We start from the raw sequence: 24,416 nt of genomic DNA, 5'->3' as shown, positions 1-24,416 counted from the left end.
TGTAATAGCATTATGCTAACCACTACACTACCGTGCCTGCCCTAAATACTTAACTGTCAGGAGTGGGATATATGTGAGCTCTTCCTCCTGAAATGTTTTTCTTTTGTCAGTACCAATGCCTTTCTCACAAATGTTTGGTCTCTCTCCATGCCTTCTCCAGTCTATCTCCTCCGTGCCAACCATGATGTGATGCTACCATGGGGAATGTACCTATAAGGGGTGGTGTCCTTCTCCCATCACTCGGAACTTCACATGCCATGATTCAAGATACCATTTACAGCCAACTACACCATTTTTATTTGGAGTGTGTGTGTGTGTGTGTGTGTGTGTGTGTGTGTGTGTGTGTGTGTGTGTGTGTGTGTGTGTGTGTGTGTGTGAGAGAGAGTGAGTGGAGGGAGTGTGTGGTGATCTGATATGGAGCTAGTACTGCACACAATGATGTTTTAGCACACCAAAAGAAGGTGAAATCCAGTTTCCAGGCTGGTATTTCTGAAATGTATGAAACAATGACCTTAGTAGTTAAAGGAGGACCTAACAATCATAATTCATTGGCAATAGTTCTTCACATCAAAAATCCACCAGAGTTACCAGGTTGGCCGGTGCTGTTCCTGCACTGATCAGCCTATGACAGTCAAGATGATTTTGAATTTACCATAGAGACTTGCTTTCTAACATCTTCTGGAAATCAGTTCTCCTTGCTCCATGTGGGACACACCCCAAGCTTTTCCTAACCCTTAGTGGAAAGACACTTGCATGTTCCACTAACTGTTGACTCTCACATTACTGCTGTTTCTCTGTACATCTTCAGCAACAACTTGTATCCTGAAGCTATATTTTTTCCCAACTGGCTGCCTTCCTCCAGTCACAGTGGAACAGTTAATACTGTGCTCTGGGCTCACAGTGATCAGACTGTTAAAGATGGCATTACCATCATTTTATGCACTGCAAGAATCAGTTTTACCATAACAGAAATCCCAGAGAATTGCACTGTTAGAATAAAATGCACAAATATCAACCCTGACCACTTGCATTATTTAGTAGTAGTGTACAAGGTTGAGATTACATTGGACTACACAGGAAATACAGTACAGAAACAGGCCTTGCAGCCCAATCTGTCCATGCCAGTATTTATAGTCCACTGAGTTCCTCTTGTATTTCCTCATCTAATCTCTATCACTTGTTCTTCATATGCTTGTCCAGCCCTCCTTAAATGCATCTGTATGGTTCATCTCCTCTCCCTGTGGTAGAACGTTTCATGTTCTTTCAGCAAAGACCTTTCTTCTGAATTCCCTATAGGACTTCTGGGTGTTTTATTTTATATTGATGGCCTCCAGTGATTTTCGTTCCAACAAGTGGAAACATTTTCTCTGTATCCATTCCATCAAAAGTTTTCATGATTTTTAAACAGGACTTTGCACCCCCATGGCCTTCTTTTCTCAATACAGTCTCTTCACCCTTTCCTGATATTTATTTACCTCACATTTCTGATATCGTCATTGCAAAATTTTTCTGCACCCTCTTCAAAGTCTCTATATCTCATTACTAATATGGCAATCAGGGCAGTTTGTGGTGCTTTAAGAGTGGTCTAACCAAGGATTGATACAGGTTTAGAATAACTTCCCAACTTTATAATTTCTAAACCCATAGAAGTCCTTGGTTTGCTTTTTTGTGCTATTACTAACCAGTGACACAACTTTTAGTTATTTGTGCATTTATACTTAGAGATTCCTTTGATCATCTACTCTACTTAAACTCAAATCTTCAAGAGATATGGCCTCCCTATTCCTCCTGCTGAAATATATTTAGCTGTGTTGAATTTCACTTGCCAGTTACTCTGTAAGTTTATTAATGTCTTTTGAAACTTGTTGCAGTCATCCGCAGTATTAACTATCAATTCCCCCCAGCGCCCCTCACTCCCAAACCCAACTTCTGCATCATCAGCAAGCTTAGAAATTGTACTTTTGATTCCAAAGTCTAACTTGTTAGTGTAGTTATGAAGAATGGTGAAACCTTATGGAACACTACTGCCTACCTTCTTCTATTGTGAATCCCTGTACAGAGTGGAGTTAAGGAAGCCTCCACCATGCTTTTCCTGATCCTTTTCCTGATCTTTTTCGCCACAATATTGCACTCCATCTCCAAAATGCTTCCCACTGGGATATAGCCAATCTATAGGATGAATGGGAAACTGTTCAACCTGTGTAACTTCCAATCCAGAACCAAGCTCATTCCAACCTGACGATTGAGAGGTAATACACAGACAGTGTTTCTGTAAGAAACATTCAGAGGTCAAGCTCCAACTCCTTCACCGAAACGTCTGACAAAATGACCCTCACATTGAATATCTGCATAACAATGACCATCTAACAATCTGTGGCCTAATAATAAATAATACAGGGAGAGACCCGGGAAAATGTAGAACACTTTCCATATTCTGAGAGCCACTTCTCAGTGAAGTCACATACTAATGATGAAATTCATCACTGCCCCCAATATCCTGGCACAGCCTTTGCATCTCAGGAAAACTACGCAGAAAGATCAAGACCTCGAACCAGCACAAAGCTCATGTTCTATTTGACAGCAATAATCCCCACCCTCCTGATCACATCTGAGACATGGACAACTTACCAACAGGCACCCATAATATTGGAGAAGTACCAAAGATGCAGTCTCTACTAAATCTGTCTCCAAATCCACAGGCTAGATAAGCAAACCACTGTTAGTGTCCTCTATCAAGCCAACATCCTCAGCTCTAGTTACACTTAGCTGGCTTCACTGGGCAGCTCAGGTTGTTCACATGCCCAACGCTAGACTCCTAAAACAGTCAGTTCACTTCAAGCTCCATCATGGCAACAGATTACTTGGAGGACAGAGGAAACACTTCAAGTGGGTTCTTGGGGCAAAATAAAGTGTAATATCCTCACTGATTCATGGGAATCCCTAACCTGTGACTGATCAAAAGGAGAAGGAACATTCAGGATGATGCTGAGAATCTTCAACCTCTTTGTATGGTGCACACAGAAGCCCAACAAAGATGGCGGAACTCCCATCTGTCCACCTCACCAAGCACCTCCTGCTCCACCAATGGCAGAGTCTGTGAATCCCTCATCAGAGTCCTCAAAACCCCTGGAACATGAGTGGAAGCAAGTCATCCCTGAGTCCAAGGGACTGCCCAAGAGGGAAGTCGAGCTACCCCTTACCTCCACTGTCTGCTTTCTGTCACGAAGCCTTCTAGCTATCCATTCTGTTACTTGTCCCCTGATTCTATATGAGAGGATAAATAGGGGAAATAGGAGCTTTTCCTATTTTTGGATGGTTCAAGAAATAGGGGACACAGGTTTAAAGTGTTGACAAAAGATACAGGAGGGATATGAGGAAAAATGTTTTACACGGTGGGTAGTTGTGTTTTCCAACTCTCTGCCTGTTAAGGACAGTGTAAATAGGGTAATCAGGACATTCAGAGGGGAATTAGATGCACATTTGAGATAATATAATTTACAGAGCTCTGGTGAAAGAGCAGAGAATAGGATTGACTGGATTGCTCTACAAATTGCCACATAGACTTGATGGCCCATTTGGCTTCCTCTGCACCATAATGATAGAAAAAAGATAGTGTCAAGTAAATATAGAAATATAGAAAAATAGCATCAAGTAAATAATCAATTTACTTGATTATTTTTCAAGTAAAATTAGGTTTATAACTTCTGAATAGTAAAAGAATCCTAACTTGAAGCAAACAGACACCAGACAATAAAATAAGAATTGTGAAATTAAACTGACTTCCAATGTAAATTGAGAACTCAGCCGAGTCAGTATTGAAATTCACCAATGCAGAAAACATTCAGCAAGCCAGGGCTGTGCCTAAAACATCAACATTCCTGCCATAGAACCATAGGAACACTACATTACATAAAACAGTCCATTCGGCCCTTCTAGACTGTGCCGCAACGGTATTCCACAAGTCCCATTTACCTGCACCCAGTCCATAACCCTCAGACCTTTCCCATCCATGTATCTATCCAATTTATTCTTAAAAACTCAAGAGTGAGCCCACATTTACTACATCAGATGGCAGCCCATTCCATACTCCCACCACTTCTTTGAGTGAAGAAGTTCCCCCTAATGTTCCCCCTAAACTTTTCCGCTTTCACCCTAAAGCCATGTCCTCTCGTACTTATCTCTCCTAATCTACGTGGAAAGAGCTTACTCGCATTAACTATGTTTATACCCCTCATAATTTTGTAAACCTCTATCAAATCTCCCCTCATTCTTCTGCGCTCCAAGGAATAAAGTCCTAATCTGTTCAATCTTTCCCTGTAACTCAACCCCTGAAGACCCGGCAACATTCTAGTAAATCTCCTCTGCACTCTTTCAATCTTACAAATATCCTTCCTGTAGTTAGGTGACCAGAACTGCACACAATACTCCAAATTTGGCCTCACCAATGTCTTATACAACCTCACCAACTCCTATACTCAATACTTTGATTTAAGAATGCCAGGATGCCGAAAGCCTTCTTTACAACCCTGTCTATCTGTGACACCACTTTCAGGGAATTATGTATCTGAACTCCCAGATCCCTTTGTTCCTCTGCACTCCTCAGTGCCCTACCATTTACTGTGTATGTCCTACCTTGATTTGTCCTTCCAAAATGCAACACCTCACACTTGTCTGCATTAAATTCCATCTGCCATTTTCCGGCCCATTTCTTCCAGTTGGTTCAGATCCCTCTACAAGCTTTGAAAACCTTCTTCGCTGTCCACTATGTCTCTAATCTTAGTATCATCAGCAAACTTGCTGATCCAATTTACCACATTATCATCTAGATCATTGATATAGGCAACAAACAACAATGGCCCCAGCACAGATCCCCAAGGCACACCACTAGTCACAGGCCTCCAGTCTGAGAAACAATCATCCACTACCACTCTCTGTCTTCTCCCACACAGCCAATTTTGAATCCAGTTTACAACCTTTCCATGGATACCTAGTGTCTGAACCTTCTGAACCTTCTGAACTAACCTCCCATGTGGGACCTTGTCAAAGGCCTTACTAAAGGTCCATGTAGACAACATCCACAGCCTTTCCTTCATCTTTCCTTCATGACTTCCACAGACATGGTCTGAATGATTGAAAATTTCCAGTCATTTCTTCTTTCATATTTCAAGTTGCAGCAATATCATGCTTTTTAAAAATTTTTCATTCAGTCAGAAAGCTGAAGGGCAGCTAAAACATTGACAAGACAATAAAATTGTTCTCAATTCCTTTGGATTGATGATGTTGGGTGGTGTGGGGTGGTGGCAGGAGTGGAAAGAATGCCACCTGCCATTATCCAATAACTTCTGTGGAAACGTGCAAATGTGCATAGATAGATGCTGTTTTCAGAGGTCTAGGCACAGCTCAGATGTCAAATTAAAATGGATCAGTAAATCGTGAGGAACAACACAGGAGATTGCAGGGGAGTGGTAAAATCTAAAATAGTACATTTTAGAAACGAAAGCATTGAAAGGAAATCTATTATTTAACATCTTTTAAATCCCTCAGAATATTCTGAAGTGCTGAACTACTTTTGAAGTGACGTGTTATGTAGGGAAAATGGCAACTAATTTACCTACACAGGTCTCATGACAGCCAATGAGACAGTTCTGGTGTTTTCCAGATCACCACATGAACTCCATAACTTTTCTTTGAAGTATAAAATGACATCTTTACCCTGACCTGGATGACACTCAACCTTATTTAATGATTAATTGAAAAGACTATACCTGCAACACTTCTGTAGCTATTCATCAAGCCAATCAAGTCAGCCTGGATAAGTGCTCAAATCCTGTACTGACCTATTAACTCACAGGTGAGTGCACCACTGCAGATTTCCCTTTCTCATGAACCACTTATGAAAAGATGACGGGGTTATTTAAGTGTTAATTAAAACTCACTTGAATGGGAAATAAGTAATTTGATATGTTTTTTTTGTTTTATGGGAAAAGATCCAGTTAAAGTGCTAGAAACTGCTCATAAACAATGGACAGGACCACTTCCTATTGTATGATTGATGTGATTTTATCAAAAGTGGATAGAATAACAGAATATTTAGTCGTAGGAATAGTCCATTCAGTTCCTCAAGTCTGTTAAAACTGTAGAATGCTAGAGATAGCAGAGATAAAGTCCCTTTGACCCATCCTGCAAACTCTTTATTAGAAATATTCAATTAACCCCTTCAAGATATTTTCCCATTGTTTGGCATTTTTCCACTATCCAATTCTATTTTAAATGTTATCATTAATTTACTTCCACTAATTTTCAGACCGTAGCATTCCAGATTACAACAAGCTAATATACTTCTAATTCACCACCAGTCACCTTAAATTTGTATTCTCTGGTTGTCAACCTTTCTGGCATTAGCTTTGAGAGGAGAATCTGTTTCCATTCATTATATTGAACATGTCCACCAAAATGTCTTAATCATTTCTGCTAAAACATGGCTTCTGCATTTTCTCTACATCCCTCATCCCTGATTTCACTCTGGTAAATCTCCTCTGCTCCCTCTCTGAAGCCTTGGCATCCCCCTAAAGTATGATGCTCAAAAGTAGATACAAAATTCCAGCTGATACCCAACTAGTCATTTAAATTCACCTTTACTTCCACAATTGATGCCCTGTTCCATTCTCATTAAAACCAAAGCTTTGAATATGCCTTGTCCAATCTTTTGCAACTTGCACATCCCTCCATTTCTCCCCCCTTTTGAGGGGGAAGAATGGGGAAGGAATTGCAGATTGGACAAGAAGGAGGGACCATCTGGTCATTGACAGGGGGAAGGGAATGGAGGAGGAGATAGAGATTGAAAAGGGAAACAGCTGGAGAATGGGGAAAAGTGGGAATGGAGTCAGAGACCATGAGGAGGATGGGGAGGAGCTACACATGGAGAGGGACATAGCAATTAGCGGGGAATAGGAAGAGCTGGTTTGTTTGGATAAAGCAGGAGAGGAGCTTGATCAATAGAAAGAGGAGAGAGAAGGTGGCCATTTTGGATAGAAAGGGGGAACAGCAGAACATGGGGGAAGTGCCTGATTTATTGAATGATACTATACATTCAGAATCATTTCACTGATGTGTTGATGTCAGTGTTGGCTTTTCAACCCAAAGAGGTTCAAAAAAAAGTGAAAGGGAACATAGTAATTTATCACAAAATAAGCCTACAAAACCAAATCAGTTTCAACTATGTACAATAGCCCTTTTTAATGCATTGATCTGGAATCGGAATCATAAAAAATGAAGAAATGTAATCGTGAAATGACCATATTTTGTCATACGGACTGTAAAGGAAATGTCTTTGGGGTGTTGATGTGAGTGATGTGATTGCACACCGGACTCGCAGCTGGAATTGCAAACTAATGTTTTCTAACGAATAGAGGTTTCACTCCAAGTAGTTTATAAGTGTCTCAAATTTCAATTACACATTTATCAACGTTTTTTAAAAATCATATACGAAACAGAAATAATTCACCTCCCATTATATGACGTTATTCTGGAAAATCACAGAGAGAAAAATATATGGCGTCACCTGGAATACTGACTGCCCAGATCTTCTGTAGAGACGGTAGAATGCACAAACAACATCTAAATGGTACATGTTGGTCGGTCCAACATCAAAATACACGAAACACCAACCCTCAATTCTTCATCAACTGACCGATTTGATGTGACCTGCGTTCCCAGCACTTTCTTATAAATAGAAAGGAGAACGGGGTCTACGAGAAGAGAAAATAAGGAGGGCGAAGATGCTTCGGTGTGGCGAGAGTGACAACCCAAGGCTCTGGAACAGCGAAGACACAAGGCCATTGTGGGAAAGGACGAAGAAGGGGCAGGCTATTGGAAAGAAAGAGAGGTTATGTACACCGGTGAAGTTGAACGGTACATGAGTATTTTGGAAGGGGGTTCAGGATTATGAGAGACGAGGGCTTATAAAGAAATTAGTTTGCAGAGATATAAAGTGGAGAAAAGTTTCAAGATTATACGAAGCACATAAATGTGAATCAGTTTTGCATTTCTGACACCTGGGCACGATAAGCCCCCACCACTTCTACAAACTGTCGCGATTCTCTCATGAGGATAAATTACTCCGCATAGTTCTCAAATAGAATTTCAACACTCAAAGCCTAAACACACATAAACACATGTGGGAATAAAAATCAACACAGGATAGCAATCAATATATATATTAAGAATACTGGGTAAATATGAGTCAAAGGTAAACATTGTGAAGTATTAAATTTAGATCCACAATATTTGAATACTAAACGCGTCCATGAATGTGTGTCGGTCTGGTCTTCAAACTTGTGGGAGAATGTACGAAATGTGTTCCTCTCCTGTACGAAAAGAGTAATGTTTCTAGACGGCGACATAATTTCTAGAAAAGAAAATATACTGGAACACGACCATTGGCGGCAAATATCCAGACCTTCATTCACATATCATTGAGAAGCAATGTTTGCTTTGTCATGTTGTTTATACAGTCGGAAGATGAGTTACCCTGGCGGAACATTGAACTGCTGTTATCCTGGGGCTGAAAATACTCCCAGTTAGAGCAGAAATTCCAGGTTTGGCACTGGGCAATCTGAAGAAAGAACGATTTCATTTCAAATTCAGGACGGGTTAATCTAACATTTCAAATGAACAGATCTCGAGAGATGGAATATAGATTTCCACCAGTGCCAGTATTGCGTTAATAATTTTTATCAAAATAAAAGGTAATTATCTTAATGCTTTTTTTATTCATTGGTGAGATCTGGACGTCGCGGGCAAGAACTGAATTTCATCCTGCTTACCGACTGTTTGTAGGTTTTCTTACTGCACAGACAACTGCTTTCAAGAACGTCAGAAATCGAGGCAAGGGCAGGCAATTCGGCCCCTGGTGCCTGCAGCGTTATTTGAGATCATTGCTAAGCGCCACCTTTATTAACCCCGTATCCCTCGATTCCCAGTGTAACTAAAATCTGTCGATCCCTGCCTCAAACATACTCAGCGACCCAGTGTCCCCGGCCCTCCAGATAGAGGATTCCAACGGCTTACCTCCCCTGGGTGAAGAAATGACTTTTGTTGGGACTGTGACCCTTGGTTCTAGACAACGCTGCCAGAGAAACGTCAGCCCCGTCAAGCCCTATAAGAATGAAATTCCCTCCCTCTTGAGAGTACAGGCCCAGTTGCCTAATCTTCCTCTATGGGAAATCCCTGCCCAACACTCACCCCGCATCCGAGGAAACTTTCATTGCAATCCCTCTATCGCAAGTACATTTTTCCACAGGTATGAAGACCAGACCGACACACATTATTCATGGTGCGCGCTCACCAGGAATCTACATAATCAGTTGAAATATCAAGTGCCGTTAATCGATTCTAATGGATTTAGCCCAAACGTAAGAAGAATGAGGATAGTTCAAATAACAAAGAAGGAACAACCACACTAAATAGGAAATGGATTATTAATGACCACACTGGTGCCTAGAATCACGCATCATCCTTAATTATTACCAAACCGGAGATTTCAGAGACGAGTGCATCGCAAGCTCTTGAAATGCCCTTCATATTTTAGGTTGTAAATTGATATCGAATATTGCGCAGAAAATTCGACATTCAATGATAATACTCGTGTACGGATGCATTTAGAAGATTTGGATGATCAAGAATTAAACAGCGTTCCCATTTTGCAAGTGCATTCATTAAAATTAAGAAGTGCAAAGAAATTCAATTCCGAGCTGTAACAATAACTAAACAATGGTGGAGATCGTTTCACATAATCAGATCGTTATGCCGTAAAATTATTCAGTAGAATCCAATGCAAAGTTGATTAACACCTCATATTTAAAATCACTGAAAAATGTTTGATGATCATGAGACAGACTGGGCTTCTAGGCTATGTTCATATATTCTGTTAATATTATTAACACATGTACCGAGTATAATCAGTCTTTTGATCATGTACGGATCATTTCTGTGGTTGTGGATTAAAGTTAAGTTCCTCTCTTTAAATGTGTTCCTCTCCTGTCCATTTCATGCCGCTATTTTAAACTAATTATTAATGCATTGCATGAACTTCATCAAAAGCAAAGGGATTTTAACCAGTTGAACTGCAGCGAATCATGTGGATTGAGTTTAAGCTCCTTATAACCCAGAAAAGAGATTAAAACCTGTGACTTTGACATACTTATTGCAAATCCAGATTTAGAGTTTTGTTAATGGCACTAACCAAAAGGATTTCTGTGTTCCTTCTTACCTCCTCTCTCTTTTTCATTCTCCTTTCCTCCCTCCCTCGCTTCCTATGTATGTCTCTCCACATTCTGTTTCACATTCCCACATTTGCTCCATTAGATCTTCTTTACATGCTCCATTTGTTACGCACCCCTTTCTCCTGCGTTTACCTTCCATTCTTGGTTCTCTTTTATTTCTCTCTTGTTTCTACACTCTCTTCTCTGTCTCTCCCTTAACAGTCTCTTAATAGCCCCGGTTTTCCCTCTCTCTCTGTTCTCAGTTTTCCATCTCCTCTGGTTGCATTTCATGCTAAAACCTTGAAATATTAAGCCTCAGCCAAAATGTTGCGTTTCGTTCCGGGCATCACACTTTAAGGTGGATGGCAAGGTTTTGAAGAGGGAGAAAAAGAGATTTACAAGATAGGTACCAGTGATAAAGGACCTCGGTTAAGTGCAAAGACTGAAAGACTTTGGAAAGTTTTCCATGAGCGTAGAGGTTAAGGAGAAATTTAACAAAGGTGCTCAAATTCATAAGTGGCAGCAATTCTTTCTTATTTATTCAGCTTCTAACGGCAGAAAACTGAATACCCTTGGCGATGCACATTTAAGGAAACAGAAGAACCAGAAGCAACATGAGCACAAAGATCTTTATACGTTGAGTGTTTATGAGCTGGGACACACGGTGTGAAAGGTGATTGCAGCACTCTCACTTCAGAATGTAATTGCGCTAATACTGGGAAGTGGGAAAAGTTTGCGGGGCTGTTGGGAAAGAGCAGAAAATATAGTCAACTGGATAGTACTTCTGAAGAACTGACACAGCCACAGTGTCCTCCTTCTCTGCGGTGCTATTGTCTCAAACGTGTTATAATATGACGTTTCCCCTTGGGGGGAGAAAACATAACTCTTCTTCAAATGGCCACACTCGTTAACACATCATTCAATTTGTTCTTAATAAGTTTATTTTTATCATAAAGTCATAGAATTATACAGCAAGGAAACGGGCCACTCGGCCCACTGTCTGTGCTGGCCATCAAATACCTATCTAAGCCAAACCCATTTTCCATCACTCTGACTGTGGCAATTCATGCCGTGGCAATTCAAGTGCTTATCTCAGTACTTCTTAAATGTAGTGAGAGTTCTTGTCTCCACAAGCCCCGCAGGCAGTGCGTTCCAGATTTCAACCACCTTCTGGGTGAATAAATGCCTTCTCAGTCTCTTACCCCTTACATGAAATGTATGTCCTTTGGTTGTAGACACCTCAGCTAAGGGGAAGAGTTTCTCACTATCTGTCCTATCTATATCCTTCATAATTTTGTATTCATCAATCAAGTCACCCCTCAACCTTCTGCAGTCCAAAGAAAACCAGCCCGGCCTATTCACTCTCTCCTCTTAGTTTAAACAATATTTAAAAACGGGTAAGTAAATCAAAACCTTAAGAACATTTTAAGTAGTTTCATAAAGGGATATGACGAGAAAAGAACTTGACAGTATCGTTTAACTACATCGAATTTGAATATTAAACGTTAATATCATATTAAGTGGAATTCGCAATGCTTACTGGAATCTAAAGCGACAATCCGGATTAACAATTTCTTGCCAACCAGTACGAGCATCCCTGTTTGAGACTAAAAGAAAGAAAATCCGTCTAACAGATTGGAGCCCGATTATGTTTTGAAATGCCTGGCCAAAAAAAAAACTGAAATTAAACTGATCCGGGCACAAAAGATTTCCAGCCGGATTGAAACTCCCGATCCATTCTACCCAGCTTGTGGGCAAAACATATCGAAAGGCCAGGGGAGGATAATTGAAGTGGCATTTCTACCTAATGTACTAGACAGACTCTCCTCTCAGAGCAAACCTCATATACATTAATTGTAAATATGGCACATTGGGGGCAATATTAAAACGTTAAGAAAACGTGGAGACTACGCACCAGTGTTGTGCTAAAGCATGCCCGCTCAGTGAGTCAGGATTATTTAGGATAATTGATAGCAGTTTACCTTTTTAAAGGGGCCACGTTAACGGATATGTCATTTTATCGCAGAATTATTCAATGTACCCTTCCAGACTTTTAGGGACAGATATCTAAACAGAATGTGAAATAAATCTGATCATATCCCGTAATATTCAGGTCGGTAAATATGCACAGAATGCTGGATTACCAGGCGACCGGCTATTCTCTTCGTGTCTTGCTGGATTTCTCTCTGTCCCAGAATTGTAATGAATCTATCCAAATTTCCGCTGTGTATATCTTTCACCGCCCACAACACAGGGCGCCCTTTCACTGAAGAAACTAACCAGGGATTTGTCCTGAGTGGAGCCTTGCATTTTAATCTTTACTTCTTGTAAATAAAATTAGATCTAATTTAAACCAGGTCTGACTTGGATTACTGGCAGTTCTGCCGTGAGAATTGGAGACACTTACACAAGTAACAAGGGGCTGAGGGAGAAAAGAGAGAGGAAAAATAAATCGAAGTGTCCACGGAAAATAAATAGGAGTCCGAGTAGTGAAATTCAGCTGAAAGCAAGTTATTCAATGTTATTAATTTATATTAGATTTTTGGAAAACTTATTTAATTTAGTAAGCTGATCTCTTTTCACAGAAGTATCCCAATTGGATTTACCGTCAAAACATCTTTCAATTTGTTTCAAGAACATTTAAATCGCTCATTCGTAAAGCAAATTCCTTCCGACCCTTTCTGCGCGGTTCACTGTGAAATGCTCAAATATCCATGATTCGTTTCTTTAGCGGAAGATGGCGGGCTTTGGTTGGAATACAACTTTAAGGGCAGAATCTACCCAAGGTTGTGCAGAACAGTCACTATAATACGTAGCGTTAATTTTGAGAAGATGTTTTATGTGTTTTCTTTTAGGAAGTACGGTAACAAACTCAGCAGTGCTCTAAACTGATTTCTATGAACGGGCAACAGATTGATAATTTTGTTGGTTTTTAAGTAACAAATGTTGTTTCCGAAAATACAAGAGGCGCTTTGTTACATTCCCAAACTAAAGCTAATTAGTAGATTACACATTTTACTTTGAGGGATTGGGTGAATGCAATTGCCAATTAAATGGGGAAATCTTAAATATCAGCTGTAAAAATTTGCTACAAAGATATTCATGTTACCTAACGCTGGACCATCATTACAAACAAAATAATAATCATAGTCAATACCATCCCAGATAGAGAGGAATTAACTAACCGGAATGAATGATACATTGGTGCAAATTAATTAAATAACACATGCGGGATATTCTGTTAAATCATTTGTAGTGATTACAATTGGCCCCTTGGAATGCGCGGAGAAGTACCGGGAAGTTTTTTTTCCAGATGTGCACTTTTTCTTCGAAGTGAGTTTATTGCAAACCTCTGGGGACCCGGGACTGGCGATCCCGGGACTCAGGACTAAGACTGAAGCTCCGGAGCCCGAGAACTGAGATTGAAGACCCCGGAGTCCGGCATTCGGGAAACCAGGACTGGGACTAACCCTGTAGGCCGGGATTCGTGAATTCCAGGACAGACCTAATTTCTCATCTTTAAAACGGATTTTCTAAATCCGGGGATAAAGGAATTTGACTAATGCTAATAACGCTTCATATGTGAGCTAAAGCTGTAAATTATTAAGAATTCTTCAAGGCACACTCTGTATCCCAAGACTTCAGGGGCAGACTCTGTGTGGAGTGTTAGGGCAACTTCACGGGACTCACAATCCGGGGTTCACATTCCCAACTTTCACCTACAGAAGTTACCACATGATTTCGTAGTATATGTATCATTTTAAAAAAAAGATCAATTTTCATATTTTATGTAATTCATTCTGTGGAATATATCTGCGGTCAATAATATCACATTGACATACAACTGTTTAACTTTAATCCTCTCAAGCTATTAAAATAGGGATCGGGGGCAACGCCGGCGGCAATTATTCACGTAACCGAAATGTGGAAAGCCGGCAGCAAGACCAGAACATATAATGGTTTCAGCAATAAAGCAAAAAAAGGAATGAAGGGGGAAAAACAAAGTATCCACACGTCCTTACCGTTTTAATCAAGCACAGTGATCCCATTGAAATAAATCTTCAGTATAGAGCTGAGGGGCTGGGTGCAAATTTGCGCACTTAAGTTCTGCAACAACACTTTACTGTAGGGTACAACAGGTACCACCAGGCTCAAGGACAGCTTAGATCCCGCTGTTGTCAGACTTCTAAAAGGTGAACTCTTGACCTCCTAATCTACCTCGATGTGGCCCATGCACTTCATTTGTCTACCTGCACTGCACTTTCTGTAAATGTAACACTATATTCTGGCATTCTGTTTTCCTTTTTACTACCTCCATGTACTTACGTGTGGAACGATCTGTTCGGATGGCAGGGAAACCAAATCTTTTCACTGTATCTCGGTACATGTGATAATAATAAACCAATTCTAGTTCTGTAAATGAACCTAAGGCAATGGCAATACTGACTAAACAACAGATCCAACAATAACAACCCTGTTACAGTTCAAGACATTTCTCTGAGTCTCTTGGAGGGTTGACAATTGGAAGAACAAAGGTGACAAATGCATTTGCAGGCAAACAGAAGTGTTTTCCAGTGCTGTGTTGAAAGGATTTATGTCAATGTACATCAGGCCATCGTCCTATATTTTCCTTGTTGGAACTTTGTAAGCATCTAACTTATTACCACATTCCAGAATTCACTCCCCCCATCCCCAATTGCCCTTTGGATAGGAAGTGGTTGAAAACTGAGATTGTACAGGTTTACATGGGACATAAAATGCAGAGATGGGACATTCAGTCCAATCAACATTTCCACATTCAAATAAATAAGTGTAACCCCCTGTTCCTCCTCCCATATATGCTGATCTAACCTCGCCTTCAAGGCATCAATACAATTCACCTCAACCACTTTCTATACTGGTGAGTATATCACCACTCATTGGTTTCTTCAGAATTCCCTGTTCAACGTAAATTTTACTCAGAGAATAGTTAGAATCTGTAACTCGTTGCCACGCAAGGAGCCATTAAGGAGAACTGTGTGGATGAGCAATCGTCAGTAAGATGGATGCTTATCTGATGGAGTAGAAAGGCTGTTGGAGGAAGTCCATGTGGCACATAAACCCTGGCATTGACCAGCTGGGTTGCACACCCCACTTCTGGCTGTATCATCTTTGCATTATTTTGAGGAAGTGTTTTTTTTGGAATGGAAAGCTCCAGATTTCTAAAACAAAAATTGCTTCCTAACAGCCAAGCTTGAAATATGTTCCGTCTCTTGTTCAGGATACAAATATTACCAGGATTATTTTCTTACCATCAACCCGGTCAATTCCTTGCAAAGTATTAATTTCAATTAGATCACTTTAAAAGCAAACAATCAGTTTAGATCATCTTTGAAGCAACCCTTCTTTATAATTTAACCATTTAGCCTTGTTACCATCCTGGATAATCTTGATTTTATCTTGTTTTTGCTCCATCCAGCCCACAACCTAATTTTACCTGCCACATACTCACATCCACAAACAATTCCTACAGTGACCCCGACCCCCTCTCCCCCAGCCCATGTGCTTTTCCCACAGTCTGTAGTTCCAAACAAGACTGAACCTTGTTGACAGAGCCGGGCTGTTGATGGCAACTAGGTCACAGGCAAAAGATCCTGAGGCCCAGTCCCAGAATAAACTGATTGCTTTTTGACAGCTCACTGCTGTCAAAGGTTTTTTCAACTATTTTTAAATGTTTCTGATAACGAGACATTTAAATATTGGTCATTTGGATCTAAATAATTTAAAAATGCAATATGATAACTTAAAAACAGATTAAGTTGCCAGAAATTAATTAATGGCCCAAAGAATAAATAAAGAAAAATAAGCAAAGTATCCACATTCCTTACTATTTTAATCAAGGAGAGGGATTCCATTAAAATAAATCTCCAGTATAAAGCTGAGGGGCTGGATGCAAAATGCTGAAAGCAGTAGTGGAGTGGGAGATCAAATAGTCTCAAGTTTGCCTTTAGGTTCCAGAGGCACAAACGTCAAATTGAAGTTGGCCTGTGTAGAGGATGTCAGAGGTTCTCTATGGAAGCACTGGCATGTTCTGGCCCATCTTATTCTTTGTGGGTGTATTTCCTAGAAACGAGTGGGGACATCAGTTGATGTTCAGATATTGAATAAGGGATATAGATTTAATGTAGGAAAGTGGTGTTGAGACAAAAGATGACCCATCATCTTTTTGATGTTGGAGTAGACTTGAGGGGGTTGAATGGTCAACCTGCTTCGATTTCTTCTGTTTTTACTTTAGGTTAGAGTTAAGCATTAATGGGCCTTATTTTTAAATTTCAATCCCTCTTGAAATTAAAGTTAATATTTTATTTACTTCTTTTAACATATTACTTTAGAGAAGTAATGGCCCTGAACAGATCCTAAATCATATAAGGGCCTCATAGGAATGATATAGATGAATATTTCATGTGAGAAGATAAAATTAGGGGGCCTCAATATAAGATAGCAACTGACAAATTCAATAAAGAATTCAGGAAAAAGTTCTTTACGTGTGCAATGAGGCATGTAGAAATACAGCATGGAAACAGTTTGTACTGACAGTTAATAACTTGCACTAATCCTACAGTAATCCAATTTTATTCTCCCCACATTCCAATGGACTCCCTGCTCCACCCCCTCCCTTAGATTCTACCACTTGCCCACCCACTAGGGACAATTTACAATTAACTCATCAACCCGCATGTCTTTGAGATGTCGGAGGAAACTGGAACACTTGGAGGAAACCCACGTGGTCATAGGGAGAATGTGCAAACTCCACACAGATAGCACCAGTGGTCAGGATTGAACCCAGGTCACTGGAGCTGTGAGGCAGCAGCACTACCAGCTGCATTATTGTGGAACTTGTTACTGCTGGGGTGGCTGAGGAGAATGGCATAGTTCCATTAGGAGGAAATGGTAAGTAAATGAGGGATTAGAAGAGCCTGGTGGTGGGTTGAGATGAAGTTGGGTAAGAATTGGTATTTTTGGAACATAAACAAAGGGCAAATTAGATGAAATTTCTGAGCTGTGAACTTCTTTGTAAAAAAATCTCTGCAATTGATAAAAATTAACCAAACAGATCTTGGAAGGAATGGTATGAGCTTGAAAATATTGATTGTCTTCCTTTGATAAGGAACATCTCCTTGAAACCAGACTTCATCTATCTGTCTTCATATTGGCCTTTATTGTAAAAGGTTTGGAGCTTCAATATAGGGAAGTATTGTTACACTTTACAGGAGTTGGTGAGTCCACACCTGGAGTACTGTGAACAGTTTTGCCTCTGTTTCTTAAGAAAGAATATACTAGCATTAGAACCAGTCCAAAGAAGAATTACTAGGCTAATTCCTGGAATGAGAGGGTTTGTTCTATCACAAGCAGCTAGAAAAGTGGGATCTGTATTCTTTGGAGTTTAGAAGAAGGAGGGGTGATCTCATTTAAACATAAAAGACCCTGAGGGTATATCTTGAAATAGTTCCACTAGTGGGAGAGCCTTGAATGAGAGGGCATAGTTATAAGATAAGAGGGCAGTGATTTAACATTGAGGTCTGTAGGAATTTCTTTTCTCAGAGCATGCTAAATCTCTAGAATTCTCTGGAGGTTTGTGGGGAATAGATCATTGAAGGTATTTAAAGGGGAGCTAGATATATTTTGAAAGATTGAGTTCAAGGCTTTGGGAACAGGAACAGAAGAGGAGTTGAGACCTGGGCAGATCAACTGTGATCCTATTGAATGGAAGAGCAGGCATGAGGGGCCAGGTAACCTACTGCTTCTCCTGTTTTCTTGTGTGCCTTGTACAGCAACAGGCACAGGCCATAGACCCTTCTAGCTTGTTCTTTCATTCAGTCAGATCAAGCCCAATCTATATCTCACATCCATTTATCCATCTTCCCTCCAATCTCTTGATACCATTGTCCAACAGCTCTACTTTGTGTTGATTTTTATTGTAATATAAAGTAAGGTGTAACATAATAGTGATAACAGAGACCTATCTCAGAAAAAAAGAGGAAGAGTTATTCAGCAATGGGAGTGAATAATATGGATAATATTACTGTGCTGGAAAGAGGGAATGTCTTGAAAGGTCAAGAAAAAAATCCATTTGTTTGGAGTTAAGAGAACTTACTGTCTCTGGTGGCTGAGGAGAACTGCATAACTGCGCATGGAATTGGGTTGTTTACGAAGGGTCTTTGACTCTGTTTCTCTCTCCACAGATGCTGCCTGAACTGCTGAGCACTTACAGCATTTTCTGTTCTATGTCAGGTTTCCAGTTTTTATTTGCTTTTGAGGCAATGGCATGGCTGGGTGGTGAACTGGGCAGTAACACAACAGGTGGAGTTTAAAGCAAAATTCTAGTAGCTGCAGATTTAAAAAAAATTCATTTACCAAGGAGAATAGTGTCGTTGCAATTAGGTATAAACAGTAAGTACATAAGGGACTGGAAGAATATGGTGACAGAACCAGGTGAGTTATTATACGAGTAGATTCACATGAACATAAGCATGGGGCATTTGGCTGAAATGTCTCCTTTTTATGCAATGAAATTCTATGCAACAAATATTTCTATATATGATATAAACCAGTCATGATCTCAGAAGGAATGGTATGAGCTTGAAAGTAGAGACACTGTAAGGCCAGAGTGTATTTCATGCAGTACTGAATAGAAAGGAAATTGAGAAGCTAATTGATTAATAAATTACAGAGAAAATAACAATAAAGTAGTAACAATGAGTTTGATGTTGAATGTGGGCAGTGATTGTGCTGTAGGTAGATATGGGATGAACTTTTTGGTGTGTTCAGGATTGGTATGCTTTCTGTCCAATAAAGAAGAGGGCATTGTAGATAAAATCCTGAAGATAAGAAAAAAACTAGTTGGAATATCCAAAAAATGCACAGGGAAGTAAGAAAGAATTAAGAATCTCAAAGAGATTGGATGAGAACAAGTTGGTTTAACTGTAGCAGGGAAGCCAAAGATCTTCCCTGTGCATATTCACAGCAAAAGGCATAGATAGAGGAGCACAGGGACGAAATGGGAATCAAAATGGGGATTGGTAGAGATGGAAGCCACAGTTGTGGTATTGGGGCATTTTGCATCAGTGTTTACCAAGAAAGAGGACTTTGCCAAATAAGGAGGCTACTGGCATTCTGCATATAATGAAGCTAACTGGAGATAGGTTGATGGTGCTTAAAATAATTAAATCACCAGGTTTGAATGGGATACATTTTGTTTCTTGATGAAAGTATAGATGGTCTCAATTTTTCCATTTTTTGTAAATACATGGGTGGAACCTGGGGATTGGAGAATTAAAAATGCTTCAGCCTTGTTCAAAAAGGTAGTGAACCAATAACCCAACAATAACAGGCCAGCTGGCCTATTATCAAAAATGAAGTTTGAGAAACAATAATCCCAAAGATAATTAACAGTGACCTGGACAAGCATAGACTAATAAAAGAGAACCAGCACAATAAGAACAAAAAAACGATGATGCTAGAGTGCTCAGCAGGCCAGGCAGCACCTGGGGGTAGGGAAGTGATGGTAGTGGGGAGAAACAGAGCTGACACTTCAGGTTAATGACCCTTCATCAGAACTGATAAAGTAAGAATGCTCACATGTTTTAAACTGCAGCAAGGGGAAGGTGGATGAATGTTCGTGTTAGGGAGCAGATCAAAATTGTCGTAAAAACAACAGCTTTAAAAATTGACAGTAGGATCAAAATGAGACAGGAACAATTTGAAATATAAATTAAAATGGAAAGGAACAACCAATTTGCAAAAAAGAAACAGTTGTCAATGTTATCAAACTTGATTGATTTTTCTGATGATATAGCAGAGAAGGTTTGCAGTGTTAATGGACATTCAAAACTGACACATTTTAGGCTTGTTTGCAAAATTAAAACCTATGAGACAAAAGATGAAATAGCAACAGACTTACAAAATTATATAAGAAATAGAAGACAAATAACTTTTGTGAAAGGATGAATTTTCTTTCATCTGGGAGTAGATAGGGTTAATTTCCTGTATTAGGACCATTGCACTTTTGAAATACATTAATGACATGGGATACAAATTTTGAAATTTGTGGCTTGCATTCCCCATGCCAATAATAGTTGCAAGTGCAGCAAACAATGAGGAATACAGGAATAGACCATAATCACGCTTTATCAACACAGATAGATGCATGATAGATGATATTCAACATCAGAAAGTGCATGGTGATACATTTGGAAGGTTGAATGAAGAGAGGCAATATTTATAATACATATAATTAGAAGCTACAAAACTAGGAAGCACAAATATGTGAAGTTGGTGGATCAGGTTGGCATAACTAGAAGCACTGAGTACAAAAGACAGGAAACTTTGGCAAATCCACTCAAAATAATACTCTAGCCCCTGTTGCAGAATCTTGCCCAATTCTAGATACCATATTTAGGAAGGATCTTCTGGCTTTTGAGAAGATTTGAAAAGAATCTAGAATGGCCCCAGGGAAGGTGAATTATAGTTATGTGGGCCAACCGAAGTTGGGATTCTCCTTAGAGAGATAAAAAAAATAAGATTTGTTGGGGCGTTGAAAATCATGCAAAAAGGGAAATGGTTTCCCCCCCCCCCCCAAAAAAAAAGATGACTGGTGACAGGTGGAAGCACGTTTTCCACAAGGAATGGTTAGGATTTACAAGGCATTGCCTCAGAGGGTGATAGATGTAGATTCAACAGCAGCTTGGATAAATACTGAAAGGAGAAAACAATTGCAGGAAATTGGTGGTGAGTGGGGAGGAGAACAGGGAAATGGGATTAATTTAAATGCTCTTGGAAACAGTCCGCGCAAACCCAAAGGAATAAATGTTCTTTATATTACGAGAATTAATATCCTCATCCTAAACAATCCTAGATTTTTCATGCCCTGATTGTTAAATCTTCCACAACTACATTTTCCCTCCTGTTCCGCCTTGGAGTGTGTACTATACTCTCGACAAATCCAATGAGCCCGAAAACTGGGTCAAGTCGGAATACTGCTTTTGAAACAACTGTTGCCAGCGGTAAACGTCGAATAAATTCGAAAGAAATTCTTCTTATTTATTGCAAACCAAGTAATTTTCTCCATACTAAACCACAGTCGGAGGAGGAAATGGATGTGTGGATGTTGTGATTTGAGATAAAACACGAAATGTGGCAATGCTAACGTGGATCTACCCGGTGCACTGGAACCCAACTGTTTATTTCCCTTGCCTTTCTGATCATGCTAATTTAACAGGATGGGATTATTTTCTACAGACCACATTGGAAGAAAGATTGAGATAAAACTCCCAGCTATTCCCGCCGGGAGAAGTGAGGAAGAAATAATCTTCAACTGGGAGGGAATAGATGTGAACACAATATTGGTTCCACGGTTATATGTGAAAACCTCTCTCGTTAACATTTCTTTTCCGCTCCGCGTTATGTTTGCGCACAATGATTCAAAACAGGTAAAAACTCCGCTCTTGCTGCCCCAGTTTTTGGTCGGTGACTCGGTGCTGCGACCTTTGATCGCACTGTAGCCCCACACTCATCTCAGGCAGGGGTTTAAAACAAGAATTCAACTTTACAGAGTAATCGATTTTGTAAACTATCTGAGATATTCAATCTGATTGAAAACCAAAGAGCAAAAGGCCGGAACCCGCTTCCTTGGCGGCGGGATGCAAGAGATCCCAATTGGATGACTCTGCCAATGGGCGAGGGCAGGCACGTTGGCCGAATGGCGTCTGTGCTGAGAGATCATGGTCGGACGATGTGCGTCGTGATTGTATTCATAAAGCATCGGCTCCAACGTAAAAACCGACACAATGAACCCAATCTCTGCAAAATCAAATATGTTTGTTTAACTTTGTAACTGCATTGAGTCAGGGTGAAGTTCCAGACCTGGCACATTAGACTTATTGATTGACGATTCCCGAGTGACACAAACGATCCAACGCAACTCTTTCACTCAGGAACAGGAATTAATAACCTCAGTCCCAGAAGAAAAATGCTTTTGGCTAATGGTTGCAACCTCAAATATAAAGAAATACATTTCTACGTTTAAGAAGTATCCTCGTCCACATACTCTAGTTTGTATTCGGGTGAATGACCGAGTCAGGACCACAGCTTCACTTTGTAAACAAACGAAATTAACGCTCGGACCCATGCTCCTGCATCAGCTCTTTCACAACTGATGCAGCCGATCTTTAATGAATCCGGCATTGCAGTATTTATTATTAGCATGTACTCTCTTTACTTCTGTGAGCTTCACGCGAGCAAGGAATTTCATTGCTCCCTGGTGTATACAACAATAAACTCTGAATTTGAATCTGGTACTAGTCTAACTAATCATAACTGTGTCTGGCAATTTCCAGTGTGTCCCGTCGACCTCCAGACTTCTAGCATCTGCAGCGGAATTCGGAATTTCGTTTTACATCAACTATAATTCACCTACGACGAGAAGCTCTCAGCGCACACTTTTTCCTGTAGGCAACACTCACCCTGGGGGCTGGCATTCACCTCCCCATTTAACGACCCGGGCCGATGTCCTTCCACACTCTCCAAGTACTTGGTTGGGTTCCCCGCCGACGACCTGCGATGACCATCGATGTACAAGTAATCGCAACGGGCCCCCGGAACTCTGTCGGCTCGGGAGTTGCAGCAGATGTTCCGGCTGCCGGCCGCGCCGTGAAGTTTGTCACGGGGATAAAAGGCCATAACATCGGGCTCCGGGTCTGCGTGAGACTGGCTGGAAGAGGTGCGGAACGGTAAACAGACCCGGGACTCCATGATCACTTCGCCACCGTCCTGCTGATGTTTCATATTAAACGCTGGGCTCTCCCTCTCTCTCTTCCCTCTTTCCCTTCACCTTATTACTGAAATGGGCGGGTTGTTTACTAAATAAGACAATAAGACCTTTTGGGGCAAGAGGGTTCAGATATTTGTGACATAACCGCCAAAAAATTCAATCACGTGGAACACTTGCCGCCTCAATTAACTCTTTCACATCCCCATGGTCCAAGGCAGCAGTCAAATTCGAATATCTCGGCATGCTCACGAGCCTTTAATGTGAAGGCATTTTAAGGGAGATTTTTTTTTAATGGATTAGATGTCCAGTCACATGTTGGAAGTTTTTTTAATGCGCTCTGTAACATTCCGAACAATATCTCCAGCATTATCCCCACAGTATCCAGAGTAATACCTACAATGATATCTGGATTTTGACACGAACAGTATCCTGAACAATATCCCGAGTATCTCCCGCACACTGTCTTGAGTAATAAATATATTGTGAAATATTCTGAGCAATATCCCAAGTACTACCCCGCGTAATAGCACCATGAACATTCCAAGAAAAACGTGAACACCGGACCAATCTGGATAATATAATTTGAAATTCCTTGGTCCTCACAGAGCAAACAGTATACTCGGTAATGATAAATACAACAATACCAGATTGCCGGATCCACTGAATAATATAATTTGAAAAATGCCCCTCGTTACATTCGTTACCACGAGCAGTACGCGGAATAAGATGCTGATTCCGCGAGGTTTCGGAGTAAAATTGATTCAGCGTAATTTTGTTTTCCGACACCCGAAACTTGCCAGGAAACAAAATCTTCTGCCGATATCGTGGGAAAACTATTTGAATAAAACACCAGAGGCGAGATAAATTCAGTTCGTAGTTTTGACCTAATTTTAATGGATTATGTTCAGTTATTTTTGAGGTTGCTTTGAAACGCCCTGTCAAATGGGACCGTGAATGAATGTGCCCGTGAGTAATTTAGATTTTGTTTAGCTGATATTGGGAAGCTGTTGATGGATCGAAGCTACTTCAGTCTCTCGGTAGCGAGTGTTAATCTTCGCTTCTCACAGTCATACATTTCCTCCTGCAACCCCGAAAAAAAGGAAAGCATAGTGATTGAAGCCTCTTAATTTTGTAGTGTTGTGCATTTCTTTAAAGCTATTGTTCTTGAAAGAATTATAAATATATAACTGAAGTACAACCTCGGACAGGGGATGTGCATAGAAAATTTCAGCCCAAACACGAAACTTCTATCGGGCGACCTGCTGCATTTTACAACATTTAAATTACATTCTCGACCCGACCGGCCGCAGGCACTCGGATTGCATTTTTCCCTCAAGTACACCACT

General features: G+C 40.3%; 1 protein-coding gene across 1 annotated transcript in view; it reads right to left on the bottom strand.

Annotated features, from left to right (window-relative positions):
• LOC127581036 (homeobox protein aristaless-like 3) overlaps positions 1-23,084 on the bottom strand; it is a 35,234-nt gene extending 12,150 nt beyond the window's left edge. Inside the window, exon 1 of the mRNA XM_052035093.1 lies at positions 22,763-23,084. Coding sequence (XP_051891053.1) covers positions 22,763-23,084 — 322 coding nt within the window. The remainder of the gene's footprint in view (positions 1-22,762) is intronic.
• Positions 23,085-24,416: the final 1,332 nt, after the last annotated feature.

The sequence above is a fragment of the Pristis pectinata genome, chromosome 20 (assembly GCF_009764475.1).
Source record: "Pristis pectinata isolate sPriPec2 chromosome 20, sPriPec2.1.pri, whole genome shotgun sequence".
In the NCBI taxonomy this organism is placed as follows: domain Eukaryota; kingdom Metazoa; phylum Chordata; class Chondrichthyes; order Rhinopristiformes; family Pristidae; genus Pristis; species Pristis pectinata.
Note: the sequence above shows the minus strand (reverse complement) of the source record. Positions and strands in the feature narration are given on the sequence as shown.